General features: G+C 41.2%; 1 protein-coding gene across 2 annotated transcripts; it reads right to left on the bottom strand.

Moving 5' to 3' along the window:
• Positions 1-354: 354 nt before the first annotated feature.
• PKM (pyruvate kinase M1/2) lies at positions 355-24,797 on the bottom strand. Of its 2 annotated transcripts, none has more exons than XM_061594807.1 (11): positions 24,688-24,797; positions 17,305-17,465; positions 16,042-16,133; positions 13,325-13,456; positions 12,445-12,631; positions 11,878-12,148; positions 10,908-11,058; positions 9,052-9,204; positions 5,481-5,647; positions 1,744-1,925; positions 355-1,439 (listed from the first exon to the last, which is right to left on the bottom strand). In XM_061594807.1, the coding sequence occupies exons 2-11, from the start codon at positions 17,444-17,446 to the stop codon at positions 1,333-1,335; spliced, it is 1,584 nt and encodes a 527-aa protein (XP_061450791.1). In that variant the 5' UTR covers positions 17,447-17,465; positions 24,688-24,797; the 3' UTR covers positions 355-1,332. The 2 variants fall into 2 exon arrangements, with proteins under 2 accessions (XP_061450791.1, XP_061450792.1); XM_061594808.1 differs by lacking the exon at positions 5,481-5,647 and adding an exon at positions 4,777-4,943.

Genomic DNA, 24,797 nt, shown 5'->3' with positions numbered 1-24,797 from the left:
ATTCCTTCGATGTAGTCTTTGATGCACTTTTGTGATGAAGAAAAGCAGGGATTATATACAACCTGTGCACTGTTGCAGCACTAACCAGATGTTCAGCTTTGCATTCCAATATGCAGAAATTCCAGGGAAGGACTATAAGCTCAGTGGTAGAAAATCTGCTTTGGATGGTCAAGGTCCCAGTTCAATCCCTAGCATCTCCAGGTAGCATACCTTTGGATCATTCTCAAGTACACATCTATTCTGGTGATAATCTAAGTTAAAAAAACAGCAGCCGTTTTTCTACACACCAAGGTTTCCAGGTATCAGGCTACCAAATTTATGAGTAAGGCAATAGAAAAACAGAATAGGCACTGATAGGTATGTGAGCTCTGCTTTATTGACGTACGAAGTTGTACTCTACAACCTGATACACCTGTTACAGTAGGTAAATTATCCTGATTTATAGAGGACAGCGCTCTCAGGAAACACAACTCAACTTGAACACAAAAACACAACACTGCAACAGGTGCACAAGCAATTCTTTAGCAGCTTGAGATGTGGAGAGTGCATCAGGTAAAACAGTTTTGACAGCACTGCTCAGCTCTTTAAGCTCCATACATGAACTTAACCATTTTAAACTCTTTCCATTTTATCAAATCTGAAGTAATCTGTATCTGAGCAGACATTTGGAGCAAAGTTGTGCTGGCAATAAAACATAGCAGCACAGTTGAAAAGTCAGGTTTTCTGGAAGTTAAAGGAGCAAGCAAGTACTGCTGTCACCACCTATTGGAGTGTACATTTAGATATCCAAGTGATTTGTGTTGTAGAGTTTAGGTTACAGTGTACCACAAAACCTGTGTGCCCACAGGGACACAGCAAGACTAAGCGAGATGCTACAAAGGGTAGAGCTATGATCTAGGGTAGCTCCTAATTCGGAGTGTCATGGTGGAGACCTGACATACAGACCTACAGAAAAGAGGCTTTGGGAGAAGGGAGCCTGGCAGGTATGACCACTGCATAAAATGCCTTACCAGTCAGACAGACAAGGGCCCTCCTGTTTCTTTGAACTCCAGAGAGCTGCAAGAAGAAACGCTGGGTAGCCCAAGCTGCCATGCTAGACAATTTTATGCTGGTACCCAACAAGTAAGGCAGGGCAGTCTGGGGAGGGGTTCTGATTATCAGAAAACTATTTCAAGTATTTCTAGACGTAGTCTCTCTTCCCCCAATTACTGCACTTGATGGCTTTTGGCAGATTCTATCCACTCTACAGGCAAGAACGATACTGCAAGCAATTGCTGGTCTAATGCAAGGGGAAGGTGGCGAGACAGAGGGATGAGGTTGCTGGGTTTGATTTTATGGAACTGGCACCACACGCATGGTGTTGGTGTAGCCGGACCCAGGACGCCATCCTGTAAGCACTATGACCAGATCACCACTCTTGAAGAATCCACGAGCTTTACCTGGAAGGAAGAAGAACAGTGAGAAAATGGACCTTAAAACCCATGATAAATTATAGGATTGCAGTGATGATTCTGCCAACACCAAACTTCTAATGATGGCCCAAATTCAAACTTAGTTACTCTGAAACCTCTTAATGCTTTCAAAAGTGTTCACTGTGGCCCTAAAAAAATAGGTGGGCTTGATCTGTCAAACACTGGTACAATGCACCTAATGTTGCAAAGTCTTGTATAATTTTTGGTAGCTTCCACTGATGTCTATGCTAGTTTATGGCCTTGCAAATGAGGGCTAAAGATGACAACTTACCAACATTCATGCCCACATTAACTCGGAGGTCAACATCTTCAGCCCAGGCATCATGGGTTGGCTCTTTGCACAGCACAGGGAAAATGCCACGGTACAGATGGGCCTGGCGTGCTGTCTGAGCATTACGGGTCACAGCAATGATAGGAGCACGTGGACGGTACCTTGACACCAGGTGAGCTGACCTGGAAAGGAGAGTAAGCGGTAGGCTTAATAATCATCCTATCCAGCTCATTAGGACCTGCAATTTCAGTGTGTATGAATCCCAGATAGAGTTAAGTCAACTTCCACATAGAGCATTACTAAGCCAACTGTTGATACATTACATCAGACTAACCTCCAGATTCTACGGTAGAAACTCTGATTTATAATAGTGAGTACTGAGAATGGAAGAAATCCTTGCATGTTTTAGCTTGGTTTTAAGGAGGGGCTACATAAGGCACTCTTACTTCTTGTCTACTATAGGTCCCATCTATGGAAGACACCTACTATCCACTTTATCTTGATAGTTTCCATCACACTCCACGAGCATGATGGATTTGTAGAAATACCCAGACTCTACTGGGGTAAATATAATCTCCCAGCAGTGTAGTCTTCTGACAAATGCTGTTAGACTAAAAAAAGGAAATATGACTTTTTATTAACACCATAGTGAGTGAACAGCCTCATTAAGGCTGCAAGCCAATACAGTTACCTGGAAGTAAGTCCTGTTGAACCCAATAGAGCCTACTTCTGAGTAGACATGGATTGGAGTGCAGCCCAAGTCACTAGAAAGCAAGAAGCTGACTAAACTCTCCAGCCATTTTAGCAAATGTGTTTTGTGCTCTATTTGCTCCCTCCTGGGCACATGGGCCCTAGCAATGGGAGAGGAATAAAAGGAGAGGAGAATGACAGAAGTTGTCACTTAGGGAATGCTACCAAGTAATTTAATTCTGCCTAAGAAGATGGGCGTATTTGAGTTAGTTCAAAACATCTGATAACTAGTGTCTTAAGTTACTCAGCCACCACCACCACTACCTACGCCTTTTGCTAAAGTGCCAAGATCAGATTCTAGATTTCAAAGTTCATTACTGGCTAGCTGCCACACCAACCCTTGCATTAAAAAAGCCAGGGAGCAATCCACAGAAAGTATTTGGCCCAGAAAGCTATTTATACTGTATGACAACATCTCCAGCGGTTTTTTGAGATAGTGAGCAGATTTACATTCTGACTTCTAAGAGCTCTATTTACTGAGATATTATCATTCAGAACAGAACAGGGACCATGTCGTAAATGCCTAAATTGACCACGAGAAGAAATGCAGATTAACCACCACACTAACCAGCAATGGACTAGGAAGATGCACTATTATTTTTTTTAATTCTCTTTAGTAGCCTACCAAACATCTGTATTGAGATTTAAGATGTGCACATAATGGTTTCGGCAGGCCACACTGACATAGAGATATTTCTGTCCAAGAAGAGATGGTGCAGCATTGACCAACACATTCAGTACAACTATCAAATCTAAATAGAAAAACTGCCTTACACATTGTTCAGTTTGTTGTTCCACATAAATACAATAATTCAATATTCACCAATGCAAACATACAGTATAGTGCCAGAAACCTTTAAGTTGCTCAAGGAGACCACAGCAGTACTATTCGATGAAACAGAATCCAGAGTTAAATTAATTAATTTTCAAAGTTGCGATTTCATCAGAAAGGTCGGGCATAACGCTAGTAGGACCCCTTTATGAGGAAACATTTAAGAATTTACGGATACAGTTGACAGCATGACTGCACTATAGCTTAAATGTGCTCCACTTTCAAGGAGCATTCCGTGCAGAGATCTAGAGATCACTGATTCACAATGATCCACCTGATGCAGGGCATCAGTGTCCCCTTTCACACCTCAAATAGTTCCCCACTTCCAAAAATTTGAAGAAAATAGCTCAATTAAGCCATGTATTCCTTGAGCAACCTCTTCTTTCTAGGCAGTTGGTACCCCCTTAAATAATTCTGCATGAGAACTCTGCACTGATTCTGGCTTCTATTAGCGCAGATGTGACCAGTATGATAAATAGTACATACAAAATTTACAGTACAATTCCAACAGTAAGATATAAACAAAACTGAACTCATGTGAAATAGTCTAATGCCATCCAGTTCAGAGTTTACAGAACGTGTGGATCAGGTAGCCAGGCACTGAAGAAGAGCCTGATCTTTTATGAGTAGAGTAGAAGCTACTTTATTTGGCTCAAAAACTTTGATCTTCCAACTTGACAAGAGTAACTGATTCGAGATTTGTTAAAAACATCAAGCCAAGTTCACATTAATGGAGCATACATCCACATCCCACCATTTTTTCACTAACCCCTTGTTCCACAGAGAAATGCTAGTATAGCAATCATATATCCTCATGATACACTTTCCAGTGACTCAGTTTAGACATGTCTAGCTTAAAGCTTTCAACAGCTTGGGCTCAGCATGCCTTAGGATTGCTTCGACCCACATTAGCCTCACTATGTGTTCTTCCAAGGTCCTGGCTTAATGGCCCAGATTCATAGGCAGTGCTGTTTTTACCAGCCCATAGCGCAGTTCTCTGTGGCAATGCATTATAGCTGTCTAATAATCTTCCAAATTAAACTTTCTTAGGTTTCATTTTTAGCTTGTGCTGGTCTTTTTTTTTTTTTTACACTTGGGTTTTTGTTCCAATTTTTTACCATCTTGTGACTGTATATGCTTTTAACTGTTCACAATCAAGCAAATGCGGATGCTGCTTTTAGATATATTTTGCATAAGATTTATTTTTTATATCAATTGTTTTAAGCCATATTGAGACTACCTTTGGAAAGAAAGCATAAAAGTTTATAACATTCAGTTAATCAACCCTGACCCAGGAAAAGCTAAGTAAGAAGCAATGTGATTGTTAGAAACTTTTACCCAGACTACAAAAACCACAGTATTAACCGAGACCTTCACGTTGTGTGTTTTTTATTTAAGCACCTGAACTACAGAAGTCCATATGACTTCTACCAGAATCTCCCACCTCCTACCTTCCAGACTTGGTGAGCACGATAATGGCCCCACTGCAGCACTTGAAGGAAGCTTCCACAGCGCCAACAGCGGCAGCTTCAGTAGGATCCCGATTCAGCGGGGCCAGCCGTCGGAGCTCTTCAAACAATTGCCTGTGAAAGATGGCTGCCTCTGCTTCGCGAGCAATCTATAAGAGCAACACGCGTTCGGAAGACAACATTCGCATCAGTCATCACTAGCGGCATGAGTGAAGGTGGGGTCTGGACTTGGCAGAGAGCTTACAGCAGCAAACCCAAATGAGCACCTGTTAGTGCGAGTAATGGGCAACGTCAGCCAAGAATACTGGTAGTGTACCCTCAACAGGAGCAAAGCTAGCATGTGCTATTTGGACTGCATCTAGTGGGCAGACACACACCTCCCTTCTGAAGTTAACATCTGCCAAGTCACCCCCCCACTCCATTCTGCCAGTAATCTTCACACTCACCCATGCACAACTGCCAGTCACTCTTGCTCTGCTCCTACCTACCTCAAATCCTGCTTTGCTAGAAAGATGAAGGCAGACTGATGGTTTGGTTGTAGAAGAGTGCTGTGTGAGAAACAGGTTTACCACCTATAGCAACCACTGGTTTGAAGCAGTTGCTTGCTTTTTAAACCTCTAGCCACTTCAGAATGAATCATGAGTTATCTTACAAATCCTAGGTGTCTGCCTGACTCTGAACCCTACCTGCCAGACTCTGTCAAAACTATCACAGCTGCAGCTAAGCACTTAAAAGAGGCCTCCACAGCGCCTACAGCCATGGCATCAAGAGGGTCCCTGTTGTAAGCAGTGAGGCGGAAAAGTTCTTCAAACAGCTGACGGTGATAGATTGCAGCCTCAGCCTCGCGAGCAATCTGTAGGCCAGAGTAAGAGGGAGGGAAGAAAAGAGGAGCAACATAGGAAGGAAAGAGGTTCACCAGAGTACTATGATAAAAGTTAATTTGCAAGGAGAGTTAATTGCTTATTTGTCAGTCGTGCGTGCAAAACTAAAGGTAGGGTGGTGCAACTATGTGGTTTTCCAAGTTAAATAAATAGTGCCATAATTTGGACATGATACAGGTATAATTTAAGATGCCCACTGATTAGTGGCCCTCATGAAACAGTCCTTATACACATTGCCTCAAAGTTTAAAATATGTTAATTTTTCTTTTCAAGTACAGCAAAGGGAGAAGTCTCCAGCTGTTAACACCATGGCTTCAAAGTTCTGCCTCTATATTTTTGAGCTCCAGACTGTAGAAGCAGCACAATTGTATGGATCAAAATTTCTATTCCCTAATTTTTGGTAGTTAATACCTCTATCAAGACACTTCATTGGTTTAACCTCCAAAGAAAGCTTCATTCTTTCACTGCACCACCCTACCCTTTAATAAGAAATCAAGTGCCTCTCATTCAGCTGTACAAGTCTCATGTATATAATCTAGTAATAGACATAGCTGGCAGCCCATTTGCAGGAAAGCTCCAATGTCCAGAGCTTATTGGACTCTATGTCCCCCACTGGGTTCAGATGGAACTTTTGTTCTTAGGAAACATGCTCAGGATTGAAACCCGAGTGCACAGTCTCATGCACACTTACCCAGGAGCACCACTGAATTCACAGAGATGTCTACATAAGCACATACAGGGTTGGGATGTCACATTTTAGTAGACTGTGCTACATGTGTCCTTACTAGCTAAAGCAGAGACTTGCACAGCATTTTTTTAAAAAAGCATGCAGAGAGGACTATCCATTCAAGAATTATTGCAGCTAGACAATCTAGATAAGATCAGATGGTGTTATTTAGAGCATGACCTATGAGGGATTTTTTCAGTGCTATCTGCAGTACGTGCAATTTATTCCTGTTCAATCCCATGAGGCAAAAATCAGGCGTATTTTAATAGAAGAGCAGTAAGTGAACAGAAAGTACAAAGCCAGAAAACCCACCATAACCTAGATGATCAGAGTCAACAGAATGCTCAGTGTTGCACAGCTGCAACCTATCAAAAGGTGACTGAAATTCAACTGAGAATCTATGCAGTGTAGCACATCAGTAAGCCCTAGTCTCCATAGACAAGGTGGTAAAACCTGGATCTGGGCTGTACTACTTCAGACTCCAGGTGGAGACTGAAATGACTGAATGAATACAGAAGAATAATCCTTTCCATATAGAAAACTGGCATGTTGGTGAAAATTGTTCTAGGTACAGTCCAGAAACAGATTTACAACCCCATCTACAAGACCTAACTTCAGACATACACTAAACACCATAAACAAGGGGCACCATGAGTTGAGTTAGCAGTAAGTCAAGCTATGTTAGATGTTTGCACAACAGAAAGCTGTTGGATCTTCTTTCTCTCTCCCTTCAATTTCGTATTTAAAATATTGCCTATTTTTTCCAGAGGGGCATCTGTCGGGCTGCATCAACTTACTTACATGTCCAACATAATGGGAATCCAGGAAGGAGTTTGTACTGAACTATGATTTAAAACCCCTCAGAATATTTAAAATTAACACACATGAATAGGTTAAAATGCTTTTAGAAGGCTACGTCAGGCAGATGCTTCTAAGAGCTGCCCAAGAGTAAGCCCCATTTAAGCGTGTACTGGAATGCAGCGCTCTTACAACCTTGCTGTGCATTTCTGAATGCACGGGGAGGGATTATGTTTTAAAGTTATATGCACATGTATTCTTCAAAGTTAGATGTGCCTATTGCTTATGTCTATTAATTACATGTATAAGTTTTTAGATTAGCAAGGACAGTGTCTTGAACTTAGCTTCTTGTATTTTGAATGTTCCAAGTTGATACTTCAGGTATCCCATTTTTCTTAACGACTTCTTTGGAAGAATGTGTCTCAAGAACTATAGCCTGGGATCCTGCATGCACTACAGTGATGAGGAGCTCCATTGTTAGAGGAGAGCATTTTTAAACTACATAGGAAAACCAAGTTCATCCATGCATTTTGAAGATGCTTTAATACAGTATTTTTTCTGTAGTTAAACACTGACTAGCACCCCAAAGTCTCAGGCAGTCAGCTACTCACACTAAGGCTGCAATCCAATACACACTTACCTGGGAGTAAGTCCCACCAAACCCAATGGAGCTTAATTCAGAGTAGACATTATTGGATTGCAGCCTAAGTTGCTTAAAGGAGACAGTAAGTGCTATGGCAAGTTACTGAAGGCCAGTAAAAATCAATCCTTTATTCAATAGAGGGGAGTTCAAGATGACCAGAAACCAGGTTGCATTACAATACAAGCATGCTTATCTGCCACTGGATCACAGGAACTGTCTCCCTTGTCTGTTTGATATTATGGACTAGGTTATAAAAGGAACAGAGTCCAAGCAGAGGTAGTTAGCACACTCCTATTATGCAAAAATTTTCCAGAATAAACTACCTAACCAGAACTGCAGCTCTCAAACTAGTAGGTTATCAAGGCTGTAACTCACAGCAGACAGTCAGCACAATCAGTATTTCAATTCTGGCTCTCACTGCCAAGCTGTCAATGAGAAACTGGAGAATTCCAAAGCAGAGCAGAGAGTTTCTGGCAGTTTAAACATGTAAAAAACAGTCAGTCATGCACTTTTAACAAATTAACCACTGTCAAAGGGCACAACCGTTGACCATAAAACAATCATATTAGGAGTAGCTAACTGGCAGCTAACGGCTCACCCCAAAGGGGAATTCTAGGGCCTGGACAGAAGTTATTTCCCTCAGGATGAGATTGGGAGTGGGCCTCAGGCTCATACGCTCCCCCATGCCACACACAGAACCTCAAAAATATAGGATTGCCCAATTCACAAGGTCTCTTTCCCACAGAGTGAAATGGAGGGCTTACAGGACTCCAAGCCCACTCCTGATTTACTCCTGGTTGAATCCCAAGAGTGATACAACATCTGAAATTACCTTAAAATACAAGCTATACTAAAAACATCAACGCTGGACAATTCAGATAGTATAGTAGGAAGGAACTTCACTTAAAAGTCTGTCAAAGCCCCTAGTTACTACAGTTCAGAATCAACTGCCCTCTTTGCATAAATCAGAATTTTGTACTTGCAGCCAGTGCAAAAAAGCACTTAGTGCTTTGCTGGCAAGAAAAGCCTATGGCAGCCTGACAGACATTTGGCATATATGCAAGCCATAGTCAAGAGCCAGCAATATGTCAGGTATAAGCCATTAAGCTAATTACCAGACTTTGACAGGATTTGACAGGGCATGAGCTGTTGCTAATATTTCTAAATACACAGGTACTGTCATTTAAGACCAAACAGGTATCACTCACAAGATGCTGCATGCGGACAGCCTCCAGAGGGTAGTCTCCTTTGGCAGTCTCTCCAGAGAGCATAATACAGTCAGCTCCATCCAGGACAGCATTAGCTACGTCACTCCCCTCTGCGCGTGTTGGCCGTGGTTTCTTAATCATGCTCTCCAACATCTAATGAGACAAGGTGAACAAGTGAATAGGTTTCACCATCTCACTGCATAAAACTTGCAATGGTTAAATTGTGTACTATTTCTGAGCATTAAAGGTTGAATCCTTGGCAATTATGCAAACACTTATATAATCCAAAAAGTTAAAGTGAAGGCATGCTAAGAGATTCTACGTAGAGCTGCAGTCTTACGCAGAATGGAAGTAAGCCCCTTTGAACACCAGCAGGACTTGCTTCCAAGGGCACATGTATAGGATTGTACTCTAGGAGCACATTTTTCTTGCTTGCAGTAATTTCAGCCTCCAAATGCACCCTGAACGTGAATAAGTATGTGGATTAAATATATACTAGTCAGAGTCAGGCCATCATTTTATTACCGTATATTCCGGCGTATAAGACGACTGGGCGTATAAGACGACCCCCAACTCCCCTGCTTATGACATGCAAGCGATGTACCTTACCGGCGATTGGCTGGTTGTTGTATACAAAGCCTATCGTGCGAAGGCAAGAATGTCTTTGAAGTCAAGACTAGGGGCGTCAGGCCCCTCCCACTCTCCAGTTCATTCTTGCCTTCGTAGGAACAAGATTGAGATCCTATGGCATAGCTTAGCTAAGTCTCTGTGTGTATTTTGTGTGTATTTGTCTGACAGGATGTGGAGGATTTGTTACTTGTGCGTTTACCAAGTTTTTTCCCTTCCCTCTGTCTTGTTTCTAACGTTGTTGTTATTCCTGGGGAACTCCCTTGGGGGAGGATTCTTCCTGACCCAGGTCACTAATTTTTCCTGTTTTTCGTCTAACAGCCATCAGAGAGACCGCGGCTGCGGTTCTCTCTATTCCCAGCGGGAGTTTGCGGCTGCAGCTCCCGCCGTTTGCCCAAGTTTGCCCAAGTTCTCCCCGGGAGCCTTTTGTGGCTTCTCCCTCCTGTATCTGGCCGTTTCGAGTCAATTTTCGAGTCAAATTTCATCTCAGGCTCTGCCGAGGCTTCCCTCCTCAAGGCAGTAACGCCCTCTGCCGAGGCTCGCTGCGTTGCCTTCCTCGCTGCGACGGTCTCTCTGGACGGCGGCTGCGACTGCTTCCACTCCCGCTGCAGCTTTTTTTTTTTACTTAATTTTCCCGCTCTTTTTCAGCACCCGGCGTGTAAGATGACCCCCGACTTTTGAGAAGATTTTCCTGGGTTAAAAAGTCGTCTTATACGCCGGAATATACGGTAGCTTACTATTATTTCTCTTCCTAAAAAACAGCTGAATTGTGTGCTATTAAGAAGTCCAGAACCATTAAATCTTGAATCTTCTTGCTCAAGAACTTATTTGAAATCTGTATTTTCCCCAAACCACGCATTTAAAGTTCTTCAACTGATTTGTACAGGATAGGCAGACGGATACAAGGATGCGCTATGTGGTTGTTTACATGTTACTTTTAATAAATCTAATTCCTACTGAAGTTCTAGCCTTTGTTTTTAAACCATCTTAAAACCTAGGCTGCTGCAGTAGCCATAAATAATTCTAATTAAAACTTTTCCAGTAGCTTTCTTCAAGCATTTTTGGATCTGATCAAACAAGATAGTAATCAGACATTAGCATTTTAGATTTACATTTTCCACACTTACTTATCATGACATAAAGATTCTTATGTTATTAAATAAGAATGTATCACTTGGCCCTTATGTATAGGAGTGACCTGGTTTAAGAGTCAACTTGTCTTCAAGTACCTGAGTAGCACAGATGATGGGCTTGCCTGCCCTATTGCATCGACCAATCATCATTTTCTGGGCCAGGAAGACTTTTTCACCAGGAATCTCTATACCAAGATCACCACGAGCTACCATGATGCCATCACTAGCCTCCATGATCTCATCAAACCTGAAAGGCACAAAAGAAAAAGTATTCAACGTGAAAAGCTATATTGTAGTACAGGGGGGTCAGAGCAGATTAAATTCTTTTGCTTATCTATTTCTATAGGGATCGCCACTTGCACAATAGTGCGGCATGGCAAAACTTAGTGAAAGATTGTCCCACCCATCAAAAGAGAGAAAGTCAGCACTTGATCTCCTTTAGTGCAAGCTCATCATTCTGCAAACAGAAGGGCGGATCAACAATTAAGAAGCCTGCTTCAAGAGGATAAACCTCTAGGTACTATTTCAGCACAGAAGGCCACTCTTGTGAAGCAATGAATTTCACTACAGTAGGGCCCACTCATACAGTGGGTCAGGGACCAGACCCCCGCCGAAAAGCACAGCAAAGTGGAACATAGCTTGCAATCAGCTGTACAGTACAGCTGATCACGTGCTCCAGCTGATTGCTGTCAGCTGTAGCTCCCTGTGCTCCAGCTGATCAGCTGTAGCCTGGGGAGCTCCAGCTATCGCGCTACAGCTGACAGCGCTTGGCCCCTGAAGCTCCCCGTGCTACAGCTGATCGCCCCGCTGGCGCCATATTGGAGGAACGCCAAAAAGCGGGGCCCTACTGTATTTGGATCCTTCTCAGCAGTGAAAGGTCACTGCAAATTGTGACATTTTACAGTAAGCACAAAGAACTACTCAACCATTTTAGGAGGTGCAAAATGGTTTGCAGCTTGGGTTTTAGGCTAAATATTTACTCAAAGAAAAGTGATAGGAGTCAGAATGGTAGAGTTCTCACTGCCTATAATGCAAACCTCAATTACAAATGTAACAGTCAGCTTACCTACGTACACCCTCGTGGTTTTCTATCTTGCTTATTATCTTGATGTGCTTCCCCTTTTCTCCCAGCACCTTCCTGACAGCATGAACATCAGCTGCCTTTCGGATGAAGGAAGCAAACACCATGTCTACGTCCTGCTCCACACCAAATTTTAGATCCTGGATGTCCTTCTCGGAAACAGCAGGAAGGTCTACTGCAGCACCTGGGAGGTTTACACCTTTCTTGCTGCCTAGCATCCCACCATTTTCAACTTCAGTGATGATAAAATCAGCACCTGCACGGGATTCCAAGAATCAGCATGCTAATTTAGAAGGCTTTGATAAATAGCTTATTACCACAATCACTATATCTCCTTGTACCTGTACCAACCCAACTTTCTTCCTAGATCTGTTTGTCAAGGAACAGGCACCTGGTTATCAGTTGACACTGAACATACTGAAAGCTATTGCGTTTTTGCATTTTTTTAAAACACCACATTGCATTAAAGGACTATTACTGTAAGATGCATCAGCACATAAATCTCGCTATTTAAGGTATGGCCACATTAAATGGAATCCCTTCTGAACACACCTTTCTCCTTAACTTGCAGGGAAATAAGACCATCATCTACAAAGATTTTGCTGCCAATGTTCACAACTTTGATGAGATTCTTGTAGTCTACCCAGAGTATGTTTTCATCACATTTCTCCATATAGGCATTGTCCAGGGTGACTTTCAACGGTGCACCTTTCTTAAGCTCCACTTCTGCTGTACCACTCTGGAATCATAAACAACCGTTACTGGCAGTGCCTGAGAATATCAACTTCCCACAGGGTTATTCATCCTGCTGCCAGTCTAAATGCAACAAGCGGTGCAGAAGGCATCTATCCCACATGCCAACCCTGATACTCCCTCAATTTTCAGTGTGGCTTCTTGCCTTATGGAAGATCGGAAACTACAGCACACAACCGCTTACTATCCCATTTGGTATATGGCTCTGTTGGCAGTTAAAAGAAGGCCATGATGCTCTCGGAACAATGGGGGTCAAGCCAGAAGCATGGAATATCTGAAAGGGGAGACATGAAGTTTTGGGACAGAACAGGCTCCTCAGTCAGATGAAATTTTCCTTCCTCCACCAACTAAGAACTGAGTGGATTGAATGCCCTTCGGTAGATGAGGTTCAATGGATTTGTGGAACAACTACATCCCAGCCAGATTTAGCAAAAATAGCTCTTCTAGTGAAAGTTGTGTGATGGTTTTAAGAAGGTCAGAAGCATCCCACTGTATTCTCCTTTGAATGCCAGAGTTTGATTAGTACCTCAGACCACAGAACTTTGCATGCAGCAGTAGGCATGTGAAATCTCAGCATTATCACTCACATCAGAGTCCATTACTGATATTGATAGGGAGAGTGATCCCATCTGCTACAATGAGATCTAAGACAAAGAACAAAACAGTGCAACACACTTACACCCTTGATGAGTCCAGTTCGAATTTCAGGTCCCTTAGTATCCAGTGCAACAGCAACAGGTCTGTACGAAATAGGATCAGAAGCAAAACTCTCAGTAGCTTCTCGTACGTTCTTAATTGTTCCTGCGTGGTACTAATAAAGAAGATGCAAAGTTATAGAAAAGAATCACTTTCCTTGCCAATTTAAGTTTGACTAAGCAGATGTAACAGACACTACATCTTAAATCATCAGTGTATTGCTCACTTTCATCCACTGCTCAATAATAGCAGTGTATTTAAGATAAAATGAACTAACTGCAACTGCCGTTAAACATGCCATTTTGTAACCAAGTTCTCAACTTCCACTAGCACCAGAGCTATCAGTCTCTGCTTGGAACAACCTTGACCTCTAGTCAAAGTCAGAGTAGCTCCATCCTCACTATCAGATACCTTTCGCTTCACAGATTATCCATATGAAAACTCTTTGCTTATCTTGATCAAACAGCAATAGGAGAGAAGCAAAATTTATAGTCAAGGTTACCTAAACATTAACCATTACAGCTGCTACAAGCAGAAAGGAGCAAGGTACTGAACTATGCCACAACATGCGTTTCTGTAGGAAAAAAACATGAAAAGTGACAAATAATTTGATCACCATACAAAACAGGAGTTTAAGTAACACAGGATCTCAGAAACAAAGTACAGTAGCTGAATTAACAATGGGACATTAGGAGCCCAGGTAAAACTTGGTAAGAAAGTAAGAAGGCAGTACTGTGTCTGCTCCTGAAAAAATCCACTCTGGACCCAGAAAGTTCCCCTCTTTTAGGAGAGGCTAACTGCAGATCAGCTGCAGGTGTTCTTAAGTCATTATCTAGACGAGCCTTTCCCAACTAGTGTGCCTCCAATGTTGTTGGACCACAATTCCCATCTTTTCTGACCATTGGCAATGCTGGCTGAGGCTGATGGGAGTTGTGGTCCAACAACATCTGGTGGCCCACTAGTTGGGAAAGGCTGATCTAGACCCATCCCAGTCTGTTACTCCTACCCCACAAGACTTAAAGCTGTTATTGCAGCGAAAGGTGCTCTTCCAAATATTAATGTATGGGGGTTGAATACTTATGCAAGTAATATGTTTCAGTTTTTTATGTTTCTTACAAACATTTCCCAACATAAAACCAAGGTCACCGTACAATAATTGATTTTGAGTTTCAGTTTTTCAAAATAAAACATCATACAGAACGAAATTACAATGTACCATTTGTAATTCAGTAATATGAGAGCACTGATCAGGGGCCTGATTACTTTTGCAAGGCACTGTATATTAATATGAATTTAAGTACATCTATATATAATCCTCAAAAGACCCCTTGCTCTACCAATCATTACCACTTATAATACATCATATTATTATTAAAAATTAGACAAGATTTAGCACTGTTGCTGTATTTCTATGCACACATTCAACAAGATGCCTTTTAAAGGGAAGACTGATGGAAGAGGCCAAAACATTTTGTGAGCCAAGACTCTGTAAGCTGCTGTCCAGACTGCAGCTTGACCTTTCAAAAAGGTAACTGCAGCCAGCCCAAGGCATTTAGGTGGCCTTTAAGGAAAGTTGCAGTTGGGAATGAGATCCTTTCACCCTGATAGCGAGAAGGCTGCTTTATTTATAGAAGGGGACTGCCCTCTACTACAAATTGCCTGCAATTCTTGTGACCTTAACCTAAGCGTCCTGCTTTTAAAGTACGAGGATCCTATCAACAAAATTTTATTTCCAAGCTTAACTTTGCAATCGCTTGCAGACTTGCTGCATTTTATTAGAATGACAACCCCGTCATTTCAGCAATATTTAATAGGCTTCTTGCAGATCTTGTTGTTTTGCAGGGAGGCAGCTAGCCTGAAAGTACCTGCTGCTAATATTTTCTTAATAGAGGAACTGCTAAACTCTTAAAAGGAGTAGCAGCTTCAACTGGCATTGGACCTGATCAGATGCAATTAATGGGAACACAGCAGTTTTGTTTAACCAATTCTAACAAGAGGAGGTACTTGTAGCTACAAGGGTGAGCAGCATGTTTCAAGATCTTGTTTATAAGGCATTCCTCAGCAGTATCTGCTAACACAGGAATGACCTTTAACAGGTGAACTTTCAGTGACTACTGAAATGGACATGCTGTACTCTTTTTAACAGGCAACTTTTTTTGAGCTCCAGCCTCTGACATTTGCTATGTGTCCAATGGCTGCATGCACAGTGCTCTGTATTCAAAATGATTCAGGCCTTCTTGGAGAAACTGTATTTCATTAACCCCTCATCATTTTGCACTCCAGCTACGTACAAATCTACTTGCTCATATAAATACTAAAGGTTTTGACCTCCACTTTTATCTGAAAGAGAAGAAACTCCAGTAGTACCACAGTTGCTCCAAATCTGAGCTCCACAGGAAGACAATTTAAAGTCAATTAACTAGGAGGTGGTGTTGATGTGAAACGTGGGAGAGACCAAAAAGTCAGACAAGAAATCTTTAATGCTGTTCAGAAAAGGATTCAGTAGTACTTTCAGCAAAAGAACTTTAGCATTCATAATTGTTCAAATGCATGGTTTAAGGTTTTTATTATCATCATGCTGGATAAATGAAGGCTTTAGTCCCAAAACTTTAATCCTGTCAATGTCAATTTTAAAGTTGATCTTATGAAAACAATTCTCTCTCAAATTAGTGCAATACTTGCCCTCCAATTTGCTCTTACCTCATGCGTTCCATGAGAGAAGTTGAGACGAGCAACATTCATTCCAGATTTAATCATTTCTTTTAGGATTTCCACTGACCGAGAAGCCGGGCCTAGAGATTTAAAAAACAAGTTTCTTGAGCAGATGCTAGTTAATCTTTACAAGTTTAACTTGCCAGGCATGGAAACGGCCAGTAAGAATGATATCCAACTAAGTCATACTCAAGAGTAAACGCAGTGAAATTAATGACTGAAGTTGTTCGATTTCAATGGGTTTACTCCAAGTATGACTAACACTGGACATCACTCTAAAACAGAAGTGTTGTAGTGGCTTTAGAAGGCTTCTACTTCAATATGTACACACCAATTTCATAACCAGATTTTCAACACAAAAACTAAGACTGACCAAAATTCAGTTATATTTTTTCCCAGCTTTGGGCCAACTAGTCAAGTTGAAACAGCTTCTCATGGAACAGTTAACAAAGGGGTGGGAACCTTTCTCAGGTTGAGGTATGAAGAAATATTGTTAGCTCAACACAAAAGTTCAAGTTAAGTGTCCAGAGCTACTTAAGACTATTCTAGCATTGTAAGAAACCTATATTCAAAGAGCAGTTCATATGACTGTGTTCTTATCTTCAAAAAACTTAAGTAAGCTTTTGACAGATGTTAGAAATATGTTCTTAAAAATAATGTTAGCCTTGTAGCTAGCATAACCTTTTGAACTCCCAAGATGATATGCATCATACCTTAAAGCAATATGTTTTTAATTATGAGAAAAGGAACACAGCCCTGTAAAGAGGTTATTGGGAAAGTATCTCAATTAACTAAAAATAGCCAACTGCCATGGGTATCTCCAATTTATTTGACACTTTGGCCACAGCACCCAAGGTTTTACACAGGATGATGTATTTGACCAACCTCCATTTCCTGGTTTGCTAGCTATATCTTTTAAGTTTTTCTCATCTCTCATACTGGAAAAGGAGCTTATTTTTATATCACCTGTTGATTTTTTGTATCTCAAACAGAAAACATTCAGTTTGTAAGATTTTATGTATCCGATTACATGGCATCAATAAGGAATTAATGAATTGCAACAGCAAACAGGTTAGTACTGAATTCTTTGACATCTAACATATCTGTTTCCATTCCAAGTTTATTTCAAAAAGGAGAAACTTTACACAGTTAACAAGTGATAACTGCTATGTAAAATAGGTTAGTCAAAACCATAAGGTGGCAGAGGAAACAGTGTTCACAATTTACATAAATTTTGTGACTAAAACTTACCAATTGTGCAGATAATGCCAGTGTTTCTTGCAGTAATTGGGGGAGAGTCAATGTCCAGACGGCACATATGTTCCAGAAATGTGTCTGCCATAGCAGCATGCAACTGTTGGGTCTGGATGAAGGCATCGTGTTGTTTAGACATGGCTGTTGAGATTTGGTATCTAAAACAAGAGTAAAGGAAATAGATTTGCTTGACCTTGCAGCAGTCAACTGAAAATGTTGCCCAATTCATACATTCCTGGGATACAGCCATGCAGAAGAGCTTCCCACATTAACAGGTTGGAGCCCTTCACTGCAAAATGATCTATTTCAAGAGACAGATTTCAGCCTGTGCAAGATTTGCAGGACAAAGAGACAGACTGCCATGAAGGAACTGACTGAGGTTTTTCTGCACCAATGAATCTACTCATGAATTATTTCTGTGCAGTTTTTGTATATATACACTGCACATGTGCAGAGCAGCACATCACACACTAAGGCAAGCAGGGACCAACGTGAGAGCTTGCTTTTCCTTATTCCTGGGAAAAGACTGGGCAGTTTTAGAATTCAAGCTGTACGCTTAACTCGAGACAGGGGCACATCATACTACATAGACTTATTAACAGGGCTGTGGAGTCGGTACGCCAGACCTTCAACTCCGTCTCCTCTATTTTTCTACTGTCCGACTCCAACTCCTTCATAAATGGCAAATGTGTATTAACTAGTAATAACAGATTTACTGTAGTAAAATGGTAGCACAAGGCATTTCATCACCACCACATGAATCCAGAGCTTGGAAAAGTTACTTTTTTGAACTACAACCCCCACGAGCCCAATCCCTGGGGTTGATGGGAGTTGTTGTTTAAAAAAGTAACTTTTCCAAGCTCTGGATTCACGTGGTGGTGATGAAATGCCTTGTGCTACCATTTTACTACAGTAAATTTGTTACTACTAGTTAATATACATTTGCCATTTATGAAGGAATCGGTACATTTCTACCGACTCAAACTCCACCCAAAATTGCTCCCGACTCCACGACTCCGACTCCACAGCCTTGCTTATTAAACCAACATTTAGGTACTTTACTGCCAAACATATTACAGATTAATCTTAACATTAGTTTAAAACTAACCTAGTAAACCTGAACTGCCACATAGGCTCAAACTTAATAATGCACTTTGGCAGACAGCCTCTGCACTACCTTTCAGCCTGGAACTGCATGGCACAAAACACAAAGGGTGAGATGGGCAATTATCTGTGTTTAGGGGAGCAATTTCAACTCTAACCTAGAAGTCTCAGTTTTGAAATCTTCCCCAACCTGGTGCCTTCCAGATATTTTTGGACTCAAACTCCCATCAGCCTTGGCCAGCATGGCCAGGTTTATTGTATGTTAGCTATATTTCAGTAGCTACAATTGGCTGCTGTCAATGAAAAACATGGTATGACTATGGCTTAAGGGTATACAACAAAAACTAATCAGAACTGTTTATTCATCAGATTTGAGATGCATCAAAAAAATGCTGATTTGACAATCAGCAGATTCTGCAACTTTTGAAAGAAATTATGTGTTTGATGAGAACTGAGTATATGCAGTGTAACACCCATTCTTGTGTATAACCTTAAAGCAGTGTCCTGCATTAGACCAACACTTTCATTTCCTTTATCAGTGTAATGCTCTAGTCATCTACTAATACATGGATTAACCCAGTCCCTTTTGTTGAGGAACGTAGCCATCCCAGTTAAGTATTTCACAATTGCTTCAAGATAGCCATGTTTCCTCAGTTTTAATTGTGCTCAACAAGCTGCAATGCAAGGCACTTTTTCAGAGTTCTATTGATTACTCTCAGGTATTAGAACATTTCCCCATTTCTGCTATATGATTATTCTGAGCAGCTAATTTAGGCTTTGTGCATTAGCTCTTTAACACAGATTTGATCAGGAAGAGAAGCTCCACCCTTTCTGGTTAGGGCCTCTGCAGTACGTGCAGCTTCCCTCGCAGTCAGGGCTCTAATTCATCTGATTCAGATGCAGTTTAGTGCAAGCATCATTCTCTCTTCCCATCTCCCACCTTCCCTTCCAATAGGCTGATTCCCAGAAGCAGTAGCCTCATGTGGCTTCAGACCATGGCCTAGGAAGTTTATTTCAAAATTAAATATGCCTTGCTTCCTATGGAAACTATATATTAAAAAAGGAGCCAACATCCCATTGTAAACTTCTATTGTTTCATGCTCCTGAGATGAATATGCATCATCATCTTATTTCAACAATAACTGTTCACAATTCCACCAACTCAAACAATTACTGTCCAGTAGATTGGGGTGGGGTGGGGAGAAGAGGCAAAAAGCAGACTCTTCTGCTAGATGTTAAAGATCCACATTTCACATCTTCATTCTACAACAATCTTAAGCAGCTTTATGTTTTTAAAGCATTTCTGAACTCCTAATAAACCAAATGTTTTAATATGCACATGTATGTAAATGCTTTGAGTCAGTACAGAGCAGAATATAAATTCATTTTCTATGAACATATCCTGACTTTTGTAGAGCATCATGAGGTAGAGCATGCAAAAAGACATCAGGTAAGATTGTGGCTTCCCATACATTAGCAGATTGTGCTGGTCAACTGTCAAAGGGAGAAGCCATTATATAATATTGGGGATGGAATAAGCTATGGTTGCAATTATAAGCATGATTACACTAAGTCAGTCCCCTCTTCCATATTCTAGTTTATGAAACCCAGACATTAAAAGCAGTCAATCTGTGCAATGAATGTAACAACCTGCAGACTGACAACTGTTGTAAAGTTAAGATAACTTCATAAAAACATTTAAGACTTTTACAGTGATCTCCTTAATCCTCACATTTTCCTTGCCAAGTAAAGTGTTTAAACAGGCTAATCAAATCAACACATAAGAAATTTGAGGGCTATTGGAATTTGACTTGAAAGAAGTGTTGTTATGCACTGTTCCATAGTACATAATGAGGCTCTTTGGCACTCTTTGCGCTTCTACTTTTAAGACTGTGGTGTCACTCCTGTCAAGTCTACCATGAGTTTTAGGGAGTCTCAATTCTGATCTAGACACACAACTTTGGTCTTACAAAGAGTACCCATCAACTCTTTTGAAGGAACATAATGAACCCCCTCCAAGGATAGGAACCAGAAATTGTACATCTACTGTCCTCATAGTTAAAATTGCATCACATTTTATCTACCACACTTACTACTTAGGTGAATTTTTGGGTTGCTGAATTTCAAAGCACAGATATTGAGGATCAGGTGGGCCCTCAAAACAAAACTTAACATAAGTTGTTTCCCTGAATCTGAGCAGATGAACTGACAAGGCAACATATGATATAATATAACCTCACTATCACAGAAAGGGTAGTGACAAACCTAAAAGTAATGCTTAGCATGAGCTGTTAAGTGAGATGCCAGAACAGATAAGGTTAAGATATATTGTAATGATATAAAACTTTATTTATTTATTTATTTATTGTTAAAATTTACAGTCATAGACCCGTAATACAGAAAGAAGACCAAAATAAAACAACACTTTTAAAACATTATGATTTTTGAGTCTGTCTTTTCCTGACCGATTGAGCTATGTAAAGGAATTTTGCAACTTGCTCTGTTATGAATTTATCTTTATCTAACAAAAGGTGCTGAGCTATCCATTTTGAGGATCTTTCAGAAAAGTTTATAATAAGTGGCACAATAAGTTTAATTCTGGCGTCACTATATAGTTCACATTCAAGGAGTACCTGTTCTACAGTTTCTGGGAGATTAGAGTTACATATACAAAGACGAAACTCTATAGGAATGCCTTGAAAACGGCTCGTTAAATAAAAGGAAGGTAAGCAATTAAACCTTGCTCAGGAAAACAGAAATCTATAGTGAGGGAACATTAGTTCTTCCAAATATGAGGCTTGGGATGGAAAACGATAAATGATATAAAACATGGATTGGAAACATTTTAGCCCCATGCTATTCTTTATGCAAAAAGGTGGATAGCCACTATTTTAAGAATGCAATGTATTTTTAAGAGCAACAAATACACTATTCACTAAAAGATGCCTTCACCTAACTTTTAGTAACTTACTGCACAATTTTTAAGCTACTGCTTTACTAGTACATGCTGCTTTAATAACCCTTCATTTTCAGAAAGTGAGCACTCTGCTGACCAAGTGAAACAAATGGATTTATTCCCAGTAAAAAGAAAAAGCCCTCAGCTAATTTTAGACATTTGATTTGTGCCATCATTTGTATGAAGCTTTAACGCGCACAGGCACAGCAGTGGTGATAGGTTGTTACTACAATCCCATTCAAATCCTACGTGCTAGCAGTCACAGCATATTGCAGCAAGCCAAATGCATCATGGAAAAAGCTGGGTTTTTCATGTCTGAACAAAACATCTGTATTGCTACTTTCTTAGGTGTAGTTAGTCTCAGGATGTTAAGATTCAAACACTAGTCTTATTCAAAATATTCTGCTAAATAAAGTTTGTGTAACTCTGTGGACTTCATGAACCAGAGTTTGGATTATAAATGGATGATGCTTTTGAGACAAGAGTTTCAGTGTTAGTTTTCCAAATGAATATTTAGATTACAGTCCCCACCCAAATATACCACAATATTTAATTAAGTATACCAATATACTACAGTATTTATGCAGTATAAATTGTATTATGACAAGCTATGTAAAAAAGCTGCATAAAAACAATACTGTCTGTCTTACTATTCATTCTGCTAGATAATTAAACATTTATTTACAATGTGGAATGTATCTGATGTGTTTTGAAGATAACAAGTAAGGAAGCATTATATTTCAAAACTCCTCCTGGTGAGTTTATAATCACAGGAATGCTAAATAAACGTATCTCTGAAACCAACACACAAGATTGTGAAATTAGTTTCAGGAAATGTTATACCATTTATCACATGCCTTTCTAGAAAAGGGGAAAGAATAAACATGTATGCAACTGCTGTCATGGATTCTGTTCCCTGAAAATCTAAACTGATTCTATATCTAACCATTTCCACTTTAAATCATTTCCTGCCAGACAAGAGTCAGTTGAAAAAACTTGCACCAACTGCAAAAGGTGTTCCAGTTGGCCTTGGCAATATAAGATGACCCAGCTAGAGAGGTTTCAAATGAAGTAGACAATTTAACACAAGTAGCACCATGTTCTGCTTGCCAAAGTTTCTCTCCTCAGAACCAGCAGCTTGTATATGTTTCTACATGATGGCAACACAAGGGAACATGTGTCATGGGAAAGCCTTGGCCAGTTAGACATGGGCCTTGTACTACATATTCCACGATACAAAACATGCTAAACTGCAAGAATAAACTTTTGCTCTCTTGCTGTTTTATCTGAACAGATTTCTGGCAGAGAACAGAACTGGAAAAAGATTTAACAACTAAGGAGTTAGTTACTTAAATTTCCATTAAATGTGCTACTTGCTCAGTCATTTCCTCCTTCTGTAACTGGAAATTACATCATATCTGTGGCTAACAATGACTCCTCCCTTTCTGAATTTTAGGTCTCAGGAAAATGGGAAGAAATTGTACTTCAGGCCAGGATTTGGAGATACTCGCTGCTTCCAAGCCTCTCTAAGCTTCTGTGCATGCTCTAAAAAGGGGGGGGGCAAGGCCTGTCTCTTCTACTTAGCATGGTGAGAATGGGCATCCAGAAGCGAATGGTCACCAGGAAAATGCTTGGCTGCTACTAGGAGCCACATTCTTTTTCTCTCCCCAGTAGATTCCTGTGCAGCTCTGAACTGCAGTTACTTTAGCAAAGTCTTACATTCCTACTGTGCAGGGTTTACTTAGAGGTATCAAGTGAGCACACCAGAGCCTTTGTAGTAGCATAGCAGCAATTCTGGAGCAGTTTCCAGGGTGCCAGCCAAAGCAAAAGCAGCCCTAGAATCTACTTCTGACATGGCAACAGAATTTGACTACCAGGCAACTTCCAGGTCCATTACGCTTCAGACACCCGTACCTATGTAATACGGTTTCCCTACAATTCTGTGTCTGTTGAAGAATAGTTTTCACTCACCACTCCTGCTCTTATGACACCTTTACTTATTGCAATATTTAATATTCTTCTGAAAAATACTGATCACAACCCTTATTCATCCCCCCACAACAGATCCAAAATTGAAACTTGCTTTAAAATTAAAAATGACATGCTGCAGTTCATTTGTCATGCCTCTCTAAAAATCCATCCCAGCATTGTCAAAATAGCAACACAATGTGCAGGCAACCGCACTGATGGAATCGCTGTTTGTTCCTACTCCCAACAAGCATGAAACGTTTGGCCTGCACAGAGCTGCTGCAACAGTCAAGGTCACCTTAGGAGGTCGACAGTATTCCCAAGGAGCAGTCATGCCTTCTCTGCGCTCACTAGAAGGCACGTGGGAGCTAAACTACTATTTTAGGGAAGCAGGGGAAAGCATCCCTACTCGAACAAGTCAAAAGGAGGCTGCAAACGCCACGCATGCTTTCCTACGAGTAAGCGCCGTTATAATTCCGCGGAGCTTACTTCCACGTCAACGTGCGCGGTATCGGGACCAGATCGGGGTAGAAAGCAAGAAAACAAAAAGACTTTGATTGCCTTGTCTGTGCAACCTGATAACGGCCATAAAACCAGGAACTCTGCAGGAGACAGCCAGGCCAGAAATGGCACAGAGCGCAATTCGATACCTCCCCCTCCTGCCCCGCCTAAGAGGGAAGCCTGCTGGCGAGAAGCACACTCAGGATGCGCAGAGGCGGCTTTTGGAGAGGGGAGAAAAGAGCGGAAGAAGTCAAAAAAAGGGGGGCGAGAAAGCAGCAGCCATGATGGGCACCTCGAAGCACGCGCAGCACTCTTTCTCCTCCCCCCCCCGCGTGCACCTAGGCCTCCTCTTCTCCTCTCCCCCCCCCCGTTTCCAGAGAGACGGAAAGGAGAGAGCCGTTTTCGCGCCTCAGAACCCTCCTCCCTCATTTCCTGGGGTTCGTGCTAGACAAAAGACCATTACCTAACACCGCCCTCCGCGCCCTCTGGGAGAGTGCACCACTGTTACTTGCCCCTAGCCCTGGTTTTTGAGGGGGCGGGGAAAGCTTATTATTATTAATGTTTATTATTATTATAATACACTAACTTTTTTAAGTTTTACCCCCCCAAAAAATTTTATGTTGCAAAACTGTCTTGAGTTGCGGTGACCAGAAAAGCGACGGATACAATTAAGCGTCGTGAAGAAATAAAAATGGGGCATGGTGAAAAGAGACATGAAGGGGAGGAGATGAATGAGACAGCGCTCTTCTTTATGCTGTTAACCGAAAGGCTTCAGCGATAAAAAAAAAACAGGAATTACGCACGGCGGCTGATGACTAACCACCCCTCGCCACCCATCTCACCAGCCTTACCTGCCCGGCTAGCACGCGTCAGTCCTCTCGGAGAGTCTCTACCTCTCTGAGCGGCGGAGCACCGGGCTCAGCGGTAAGGTTATCGCCAACAATGGCGCAGCACCGCCCCC

Source organism: Rhineura floridana, chromosome 14, assembly GCF_030035675.1.
Source record: "Rhineura floridana isolate rRhiFlo1 chromosome 14, rRhiFlo1.hap2, whole genome shotgun sequence".
Taxonomy (NCBI): domain Eukaryota; kingdom Metazoa; phylum Chordata; class Lepidosauria; order Squamata; family Rhineuridae; genus Rhineura; species Rhineura floridana.
The sequence above is the reverse complement of the archived record's forward strand: the minus strand, read 5'-3'. Positions and strand labels throughout refer to the sequence as shown.

Bases quoted from the DNA above. Each gene is read 5' to 3' on its own strand.
- PKM (XM_061594807.1), bottom strand. From the start codon at position 17,446: ATGTCTAAACAACACGATGCCTTCATCCAGACCCAACAGTTGCATGCT. The intron at 16,134-17,304 runs GTAAGTTTTAGT...TTAAATCTCTAG, and splicing joins TGGCATTATCTGCACAATTG to GCCCGGCTTCTCGGTCAGTG. The intron at 11,059-11,877 runs GTAAGCTGACTG...TGTGCCTTTCAG, and splicing joins AACCACGAGGGTGTACGTAG to GTTTGATGAGATCATGGAGG.